Source organism: Chaetura pelagica, unplaced genomic scaffold, assembly GCF_000747805.2.
Source record: "Chaetura pelagica isolate M959 unplaced genomic scaffold, ChaPel_1.0 scaffold83, whole genome shotgun sequence".
Lineage (NCBI taxonomy): Eukaryota > Metazoa > Chordata > Aves > Apodiformes > Apodidae > Chaetura > Chaetura pelagica.
The window spans coordinates 3,047,693-3,058,306 of record NW_009952893.1 but is presented as its reverse complement, the minus strand read 5'-3'; the positions used below and the strand labels follow the sequence as shown (position 1 = coordinate 3,058,306).

Below are 10,614 nucleotides of genomic sequence, written 5' to 3'. Positions count from 1 at the left end.
AGCAGCTGCACCCATGTATAACTTCCAATCATCTCCCATATTTCTGATGTTTCAACCCCCACGCTTTTGTTTAATTGCAGAAAGTGCCTTAAACGAGAGTTTGCGCATGTGCTCGTCCTCCATGAACATCCGCATCAGCCAGGAGGATTTTGTTCTCAAGCTTGAAGGGAATCAAGAAGTCAGTTTGAGGAGAGGAGACTGGATAGCCCTTTACCCGCAGATTTTGCACATGGACCCTGAGGTCTATGAAGATCCTAAGGTAAACATTCAGCTGGTGCTACTCTTCCTACTCCAGGCACATCGCAGCAGCCAAGCCTTTTGTGATCTGTGGGTTTGTTGTTTTCTTTACTGCTGTTCCTTCTTGTGGAACAAATCTTCCTACTTTCAGATGTATTTTCTAGGGCCCTTTAGGTCAAAGGATTCATGGCCTGAAGAGAGAAATATGGTGATGAGACTGACTACAACTGCTTTCAAAGGAAGTGACAGTTGCACATTGACTACCATAAACTTTAGGCTAAATGTGGGTTTTGTTTGGCAGTGGATCATTTGATACCCAAGGAGGGCTGAATAATAGAAGGTGGTTTAAATAGCAAATAATGTGGGCCATTTAGCTAAGTGCCCCCAAAGCATCATTGATTCTCTGAAGCCCTGTAATAGCAGTGTCTTACTTGAGCCTTATGCTTTTTCACCTCCCTTCCTAGGGATTCACCCCTTGATCAATTAGTAGAATGTTGTGAACTTGAGACTGCAAAGCTGTTGCTCTGCAGTGAAGCTGGGAGTGTAATTGTGTCATCTCCTTGTATTTTTCTCTGACGCTGGAGTTAATGACTATCAAAGACTTGAAATTAATCCACCCTGCCTCAGCCTTAATATGGCTTCAGAAGTTCACCAACTGCATACAAATTGAATACTCCTTGTCTGGGCTAGGTTGCTGCCCCAGATTGCTGTCCCCAGCCCTGGGTGCCATGGAGGAAGAGCTGAGGGTGCACACTGAAGCTTTTAAATGCCTCCTCTGCCTGAGAGTCAAGAACTCCTACCTGATCTGTTCTTCATCCTCCTTTTCCTACGCAAATGGCTGTCTCTCAGCCATGCTGGTTTTTGTCCTTGGCATTTCAGCCAAAGAAGAAGGGAACTGGATATTTTACATGTTTCTAGAAAACCTATGTTAGACGCGTTGCTTCCTGAGGCCTCTCCCTTTAGGGAATTTAAGGATACGAGGTTGCAGAGGAAAGAGAAGATTCAAGTGCTTTGTTGGTGTGGGACAGCATCTTGCTGTGCGGGAACTCCACCAGCCTCAGTGACAGGAGGTGTGAAATGTACTAGAGTTAGCAGGAGTAAGGTGTAGCCACCAGGATGAACTCTTGAACCATGAAAATGGAAATGACGTCCAGAGGGTTCTGTCCCTACCCAAAAACTAAGACTAAGCTCTCAGAGAAAATTCAGTTTTTAAAAAATAATCCATGTATCAGCAAATAGTTGATTAATATTTCTATTCTTAACAAGTGACAACTAACAAATAAGCTTTTTCTCATTTTATTCTTAACACTTTATTTTTGAGAACATTATTGATTTGTCAGAAGTCCATCTGTTTGTTTAGGTCCTAGACCAAAAAGCATCAGTGTGGAAACTGATTCCCTCTCTTATCCAATAATTGCCTGAATATATTACCATATTTCCATTGCTTGAATATCTGCTTAGTATCAGCTCTGCTCAGCTTTCACAGTACAGCTTTAGTTCATATCTTTTATCTTTTTGATAGTGAATGAGCAATCCACACATTGCAGTACATTGATTTCAGCACATGGGTCCTCTCGAGAAGTGGGGAAATCACTGTTCTGTTTGGTTCTTAAAATATGCAGTGTGCTTTCAACAATAACTACTGAGGATCAGATAGAGATGGAGAATGAATTTTTTGAAAGGTGCAGTCTTGAGCTTGTCATATATTTAGGGAAAACTTTCCTGGGAAAACAGGCAGCTTGACAAGATAATTTTGTAGCAATGCTTTTCTCCTGGATACATAAATTTAAGTTCAAGCTATCTTCTGCTTTGGCACCATATTGTGTGTAAGCATAGGTTGTTGACCTTTTTCTCCACTCATCAAAGCCTAAATAAATGAATCCGTTTTCTATAAAGAGTATAAGTGAACCCCTAGATCCTTACTCAGCTGGTTATAGAGCTCAGTAAATGAACACTGCAAATCCCACAGAGTGAAATATCGGGAAACTCTGCAGGAAACCCTACATGGTGGCTTCCCAAACAAAGCTAAATATGAGATGTGACAGAGAAAGACTTCTGTCAATCACAGGAAGTTGCTCAGTTTTCATAATACTCTTAGCAGGCCATCCACAGAGAACTTAATTTCCTGTTCTTGCTCGTTGTCTTCACCTTTTCCTTGCCATCAACCAACCTATCTCTTCCAAGAAGGCCTTGTGCATGGCTGGAAGTTCCTTTATTGTCAAACATCTGTCTTTTTTTATCCAGCAAACCAGCCTTTGAGGAAACACTATCCAACCAGAGGGGCTTCAGCAGCACAAGTCTGGGTTTGGTGTCACTGTCATTGGCTCTGTTCCTGTCTCACACTTGTTTTCTGCCTTTACAATCTCTTAGACTCCAATTTATTTTTTGTTAGAAAGCAATTACAACTCTCAGATGGCTCTTAAGATGACAAAGAAAGCATAAGGTTTGCCCCAGTGTGTCTATGTGTCTTCAATACCACAGTTCTTAATTGCTCCAGACGCCAGGAGTGCACCTTGTGGAAATGTTCCAACAAAGTGAAGCACTCTTTGTTGGGTGGATTTGTCTTCTCAAGCTATTGCAGTTCATATTTAGCAGTTCTTTTTTTAGATCAGTGGAATTTGTATTTCAGGAAGTGAATCTTTTTACTTTTTGTTTGTTTGTTTGAAGGACAAGTGGTATTCTGGGCTTTCATGCTTCTTCAAATGAAGCGATAACTTACCAGGGAGAAAAAAAAAGCAAACAACCAACAAACAAAAACCTCCATGCTTCCTTTTGGCTGTGCTGCTCAAAGAGACTGAAAATAATTACCAGACCATAAAAACACTCATGTAATTGCCAGAGAGAAATTTATGGATGTCTCTGCCATTTAGAGAAACAAGCTCCTGTTCTTCAACACCCAAAGTTACATTCCCTCCTGTCTAACCTGCATTTGCTCCCTTTATCATAGACCACCTCCCCTGCCCCTGTCTTTTTTCAACAGCAAGCTCTGCAGTGTGTGGTTTTCAGAGCCTTTAATCTAATGGGTAGATCAGTATCAGTGTATTTTTCATTGTGGTGAGGGTTTTTTTAATCAGTTGAGGTTGGTTTCTGTCTGACTGACTTGTTCCCAGCCAGCTCCAAATGGCTGCTGCTATAGCAGATGTATGCAAAGCAGGACAAATGCTAATGAGTGACCATAAGCAAGAAGTGTCTGTCATTTTTATTCAAAGCATGCAGGAGGATTTTGTAAGTGGTTAATTTGCCGTTGACTGAGTGAGGATGCCAGATCTCCTTCATTCAAAAACATGAGTTATCTCTAAACAGGGATCCTGCTACTGGAAAAACAGAAAGATACTCAGTTTATGGAACGTGGCTTACAAGCACGACCTCAGGCCCTACTTGAAAGCACCCTCTTTATAATGGTCAATGACTGGCAGTTGTCCTGCTTTGCACACAGCTTCTGGAGCAAAACATTTGAAGGTCAGATGTGGCAAATTAGGCAGCAACCATCTCCAACTGAAGGGAAAATTGACTGCAAAGCATTGGGTCTGGCTTTCGAATAATCTGCACCACTGGGTGCAAAAGAAGGATGGATTTTGCTTTAGCTTGCAGGAGCAAGTTCGGTGCAATGCATTAATTTATTCATAGGCATTTGCAGAATTTGGCAGATTATCCTTATTCATGATGTATATACCCCACTGAGTGCATATGATGCTTTACAAGAAAATTGTCCTTCCACTAAGGTTCATTGTCCCTGCTGCAAAGCGGTCAAAATCTAATTACAATCAATATAGGCCAGACACTCAGTGGATGAGATGTGGAAGTTGAAGGAGCTTGATGTAAAAGAGCTATGCTAAGTAAGTGGATTTAAGAAGTGTTCTTTGCAGGGAAGATAATGTGAGTTAATGAAACCTGAGGGAACCAACTAAAAAGGAGAAGCTGTCAGCTCCTTGTCTTCCTCTTTATCTCATTTTCTGGGTTTCAGAAGCGCTACCATTGTGCAAACAAAGCAACTCATGTAACTGCCTTGTTAGATATCACGCTCTCTCTTTCTCTCTCTTTTATTTTCAGGAGTATAAATTTGATCGATACATAGAGAATGGGAAGAAGAAAACCACATTCTACAAGGCAGGAAGAAAACTGAAGTATTTCCTAATGCCCTTTGGCTCTGGGATTAGCATGTGTCCAGGGAGGTTCCTTGCAATGAATGAGATGAAGATGTTTCTTTTCTTACTATTGGCTAATTTTGATGTGGAACTAGCAGAAAACAAAGCTGTCAGACTTGATAACAGTCGTATGGGCCTTGGTATCCTCCTGCCAGACACTGATATTGCCTTTCGTTACAAGCTGCGGCCCTCAAGAAAGTGAGTGGCTGCATATATGCCTTCTACTAATTTCCATGTTTGCTCTGTTTCATCACTCAGCTTTGTATTTTTGGAAACAATTGCTTTTCCCTCTCTGCTTAGACCTCCTTCCTATTTGTTTCTAAGGAGAAAAGCCTTTGGGCTGAAGGTAGGTATCGGATGCAGGGAGATGCAACCTCAATTTGTCCTGCATGAGTTTTGAGCAGTGAGATGAGGTGACAAGAGTTTGGTCAAGTAAATAGCTCAATGTCCCTACAAGACAGACCCACATACTCTTGTCCATGAATTGAGTAGGATTTACAGGGACACTGACATCAAGCTGAATCCAGACCATTTCTATGGGAAATAGGCACAGCAGTTCTCTGTCACAGAGGTTCCAACTTGTTAGATTGGGAGATCTAATACACCTATCACCTGGAGACATCTCTGCATCTGCTCATAGAAGCATAATAGCAAGAAAGGGGGAACTTAATTCTAAGGGGTGGAAGAATTTGTAGTTATTATTATTCCAACTTTTTATTTACTCTCTTGCCTTTATGGTCTTGAGTGTCTTAGCCCTTTGTAGGGAGATGTGGTGGAAGCTGTGTGGAGTGGTAGGGGATGATTTGCAAGAATGTCTTACTAGCAACACATTTCTGACTTCAGTTCTATGGATGGAGGGTGAATGCTTTGTTTTTCTTCTTTTTTTTTTTTACTGCAAATAATTTAAAATCTGTTCTTTTATCCTACAGTCATTTAAAGTCAGAAGGAAGGTTCTGTTGATTTTAATAGGTTCTACATCAAGCCTAAATTATCTGGTTTGGCTTTTGAGCCAAAAAAAAAGTGTATTTGTGAGGGAGAAAATACATGAACCTGTTAGAAAACATTCTGTCATCCCAAAATCCACCTTCTGTTTGTCTCACTGTTTTTACTACTAACAAGTCCATGTGTTTATTTTGACCATTTCTTGTGTTTACTCTTCTCTCCAAAAAGTCAAAAGAAGAGGGCTTTAATGAAAAGTGTAGTATCTAAAAGTACTTCTTAGTAGGATTTTACTGAGCTGAAGTTATGCATAGGGAAACTAGTGTAACCTGTGTTTGGTAATAGACATGTCCATCCTCAAATTGGAAAACAGGCACTTCCCCGAGGCCAAAATTCAAGCAAGTGAAAACCCTGGGCAGCCACAGAAATTATCTATACACTGGCTGCCCAACTCGCTTCAGTGGGTGACCAGCTCTTGTTTCAAAAATGAATTTCCTAGTGCACAGGATCTATGATTTTTAGACCCTGTCTCTCTTCCCAGCCCATCACTTTGGAGACTGATGAGGATTCTCATGACTGTCCAGTCTCAATTTGCCCAGGTGATAATTGCAATGGGAGAGTAGCCATGTCTGTGGGCCTTGCCTTGTGTTCCCAAAAAACATCTCTATTTGGGATGTGCCAGCATAACTCTTTTTAAGATCAGAAATTTTACTCATCTCTAAAGCCCCTGATGGCCTCCAGATGGAAACTGCTACATACATACTAAGGGTTAGAATTATTTATTATTTGGGTAGAAGCCTCTTTAGTTATTCATGTAAAGCACATACCCTAAATAAGCATCGGCATCAGTAAAAAGGCTTTAAGAGATTGGCACAGCCACAATCCAAATCCTCCTAGGAGAAAATTGTGGTTTTGTGAGATATATTGGATAAACATTTTCTCTTCATATATATAATATCAATAGTGTCTACAGTGTTAGATTACACTTATATTAAATTGGCTTTGTGGTTGATTAAATGCTTTAACTTTGCTTCAACAGCAAAAGCTGATTATTGCTTTTTGCCATGGAATAAAATTTGATTTTATGTAGACATTCTTGTGCTCAAGTTACTTACTGCCATAGTTACTCTGCAGGAGCTATTCTGTACTCATCCATAGCTCACAATCCAGTTTGGACATTAGAGCCTGGTTTATTGAGAGAGGAAATGTTGATATCATTACACTGTTGACTGTATTCCATTATTGCTTAAATGTAAGCTGTAAAATATCTCATGCCACAGCTATGATAAATCTTTTTTGGCATCCAACTTTGAAACAAACCTGAAGCAACTGCAAAAATAGCAGTAGGTATTTGTTTTAAACAGAAGTCCTTTTTTTTTATATAATTGTATTCTGTTTTTAGGGTGTTGAATTAAATTATCACAGGCTGCTGCATAATTTGGTAGGACATAGTAGGACTGTGCCAAAAGTACATGCAAATCATTAGTAATTTCAGATTAATTGCTGATCAGTTTGTATAGTATCTATTTTGGAAATAAAAGAAGAGCTAGATTGTCTCCAACACAGCAAATTAAACCTGTAGGACAGGCTTCCATTTAAAAAAGAAAGGGTCTGAGTCTTTCCCACATGTTGCAGGAAGCCTTGCATTGGGCCAGGAGAGCATGCTTTGCACCATGCTAGAGGCCAGCATGTTGATGGGATAAGAGTTAGTTGCTCTTTTTGCTCAGTGACCAAAATAATTAAAGACAAAGCAGTTCCTGCCCAGCTTGTCCTGGAACCAGGTTCCCAGTAACCCATTCTCCTGGTAGATCAGTTTTGCTAGTAAGCAAAGTGCATCACTGCCTTAACTTACCCCAGCTGCAGAGGAGGTCACTCTCACTCCTGTGTAAAATCATGAGAGCTAGAGCAGGACAGAGGAAAGGTTAAGCCCTTCTGGTCCATGTTCTCAGCAGCTGAGGAGGTGACTTAATTGACCGTCATCAGCTGGTCTGACCAGGAGCGACTCAGTCTCTGTGGAGCAGGGAGTGCAAGGCCCATGGTGTCAGTATTCCTGGTCAATAAGCTGCAGCAGCACAGTGGGATGGATGAGCATGCACCATCCCTGGAGGTCCCAGCTGTAGCCAAGCTGGCCACAACATGCTGTGCCGAGGAGAGCATGTTTCATGATGTAGGGCATGATACAGTTTTGGATGGCCTCCTCAGTCGCAGCACCCAAGAGTGACCAGCTGCCACTGGGCTACTAAGATGGCCAAGGTGTCTAAGCAGAAAGGGCAGTGCTGTTCACAAGCCATTCAGGTGCCAGCGGGGTTGCAGGGGTGAGCTGTGGGGGGCGAGGCAGGTAGACCCGGTGCTTCCTTGTCCCTCCTCTCCGCCTCAGCAGCAGGGTCTGTCCTGCAAGCCCAGCAAGGCCTACTTGTCTCATCCACTGACTCAGCAGGCACAGGGTCAAGCAGGAGGTGTGCACAGGTGTCCCTGGAATTGCTCTGCTGTTCTCCAGTGAAACGGCGCACTCAGTAATCAGTTTGAGATGTGGCTTGGGTGGTCAGTACCAGCCTCTGGCTGTCAGTTGTCGCTGTCTGTGGCTTTGCTGATAACCTCTTCATTAAAATAATGTCTTCATAAAAATTTTCAAAATTGCCTTTCTTCTCATGTAAAATAGGTTTACTAAGTCAGTACTGCCCTTTATAGCACCCGAGAAGGAGAGTGGATTCATCACCAATTAACGTGAATGCTGAAATGTGATTTTTAAATTATTATTCTTATTTTAATTTACACATTGTGTGTTCTCCATTTTCGTGCTGTCAGTCAGTACTGCTGTAAGCTATTGTAAACTTTTAAAACTGTTACACTACTTGAAAGACCATAGTAATCTATGTGTACCTGTTTGCAAATTAGACTTTCATATCTCTGCCAGTGTGTCCTATTGTGCAAGCACAAAAGCATGGAAGAGCTGTCCTTTAGTTTATGCTTTTAAGCCAGCTGCATATCACTATTTTTGGCTTTGCTGTTTTTATTAATTATTGGCCTGTGAATTTCTCTTGTAGAATTATAAATTATATTTTTTATTCCATCATTACTGAACTTTCTGACATTCAAAAGATTGTGAAGTGCTCTGAATTGTGCAAACTGACATTTTGTATATAGATTAACAGTGGTTAGGTTCTTCTTTAATAGTTAATATCCATCTTTAAGACTTTTAGATTTAATAAGTTTATTGTGTATTTCTGAGTAAGTAAATTGAAACTTCATTATTTTAGTAATCTAATATCTTGAGTGAATTTTGTATTTCAAGGACACAATAAAACAAATTTGTCTATTTTAATACTGAATATTTTTTCCAGCTTACATTTACAGTTTTTCTCAGATTCAAAACTATTGCTTTCATTTTTTAACTTACTTATTCAACATACTTCATTTTTTCTGTGACTTCATCTTGAAAGGTATCTCTGTAAGGAAAAAATGCCTTTAATTCAGCATTGGCATGGAGCAACTCCTTTGAATTAAGGAAATTATCAAGTCTGTTTCACCTGCCATCAAACTTAAGCCAGTTCTTACAAGCAAGCAAGCAAGCAAGCAAGAAAAGTGATACTTCTAACATTCTTAGGATTATTCAAAATTAATAGAGAGATCTGCAATCCACTAGTGATTCCCAGATACAGCTCCTAGACTTTCCTTTTGCAATCCTCTGTGTAGAACAAGATGTACTACCTCATGTGAAATATTCTGTCCTGTCAGTTAATTCACTTTGAAAGAGGAAATAAATGAGAATTGTTGCAATATACAGCACTGTGCCAACCTGGCTTTTCTACGTATCACTGTAGCTCCTGAGTTCTACAAGTAGGTATTTAATATAAAAGTTGTACCCTAAAGACATCGTCGTTTCTTCATTCCTTTGTGCAGAAATGCTTGTCAGGTGTGTCTGTGAGGGCTGTTGAACGTACGTCCTAGAGAAGTTAGACCTGCACCTTTTTTCTGGATTTGATAAAATGTCTTTGTAACCATGCAGTTGCTTTAATTCCAGATGATATTAGAAGTTACTAGAGTTTATAAATAAAAAGAAGCATTGTTTGAGATTTCCTGAAGGGCACATTTCTGAGTGAGCTTTCCATTGTGGTCTAAAAGATAGCTGGGGGGGAATGAATTAATTAGACCTCCTAACATGTATTTTCTCTAATATTTTTTACACTAAGTGCTTCTTGATGTTACTTGTATTGTACTGCATTTTACAATTATTTGAGACACCAATTTAGGCATAAAGTATAATTTATGCAATTAAGTGTTTTCTTGCCTATTACCTAAACTGGCCTTTGTACCCTGGGTAGTCATGTCTCAATACCCACAACACATCAGAAAATTACGTCATTACAAAAACACCCCTTGAAACTACACTTATGAAAGTGTTGTGATCCAAAAGTTATCGACTGTGTTTCTAAATAGTAATAAGTATGAGAAATGGTTGCTGCATATATAGAAGTATATTTAAAAAATTGAAAACGTTCCATTTTTATCTGAAAGCAAGGATTTAAACCCTGGTAGGATCTTTATTCTCATATAAATCAGTATTGTGTCTACATAGCCCATGCTGTGCATCAGGCTTGCCTGGAATCTCAGGTACTAACGTTGTATGAACATGTAATTTGTAATAGCAGAAATGTGCTCGTCTTCAAAACTATTTACACCAAAATAAATAATCAAAGTAAGTCTAAGCTTCCGCTGTTCCTGCTAGCAGCCTGGCAGGATTCTACCTTGCAACATTATCTCAAACCTATTTTGACACTGATGTGTTGGTTTGTATTTTTTTCCCAAAAAAAACCCCAGCAGCTGCGAGTACAGCAAAGTTGAATGAAAGTCTGGGTTCTGGCTACAGGGAGAGTAAAATACCGTAAGCAAACACCCTGTGATGACTTTTGACAGTCACTTCTTTCCCCATCAGCTCATCTTTCCAACTACCTCTTTCTTCCAAATAGTTTAGTTGCTATCCTCCTACAGGCAGCAAGTCTTTCCCTGGCTAATTTCCGTCTTGCGAGCCAGGGAATCCGCTGTGCTCTCAACGTGTTTTTTCAGTCGCCTTCTACAAATGAAAGAATCTTTGAAGCAGCCACTTGCAAAACCGGCATCGCAGGTACCTACAGCTTGAGGGGAGCGCCGCGCCGCTCAAGCTTGGAACCTGAAAAGTGGACGGGCATTAGTTGAGCTGGGGATTGCAGCGCTGGGGACTGCCGCGGCTCCGGGATGGCTCTGCTCCGGAATTCCGCCCCGGCGTGGCCCCGGCCCACGGCGGCGGCTGCGGGAG

At 40.6% G+C, this 10,614-nt stretch overlaps 1 protein-coding gene across 1 annotated transcript in view; it reads left to right on the top strand.

Moving 5' to 3' along the window:
• The window catches only part of LOC104386874 (25-hydroxycholesterol 7-alpha-hydroxylase), a 22,124-nt gene extending 17,444 nt beyond the window's left edge, over positions 1 to 4,680 (top strand). Inside the window, exons 5-6 of the mRNA XM_009995544.1 lie at positions 81 to 259; positions 4,288 to 4,680. Coding sequence (XP_009993846.1) covers positions 81 to 259; positions 4,288 to 4,584 — 476 coding nt within the window. The 3' untranslated portion in view covers positions 4,585 to 4,680. The remainder of the gene's footprint in view (positions 1 to 80; positions 260 to 4,287) is intronic.
• The last annotated feature ends 5,934 nt before the right edge of the window (positions 4,681 to 10,614 follow it).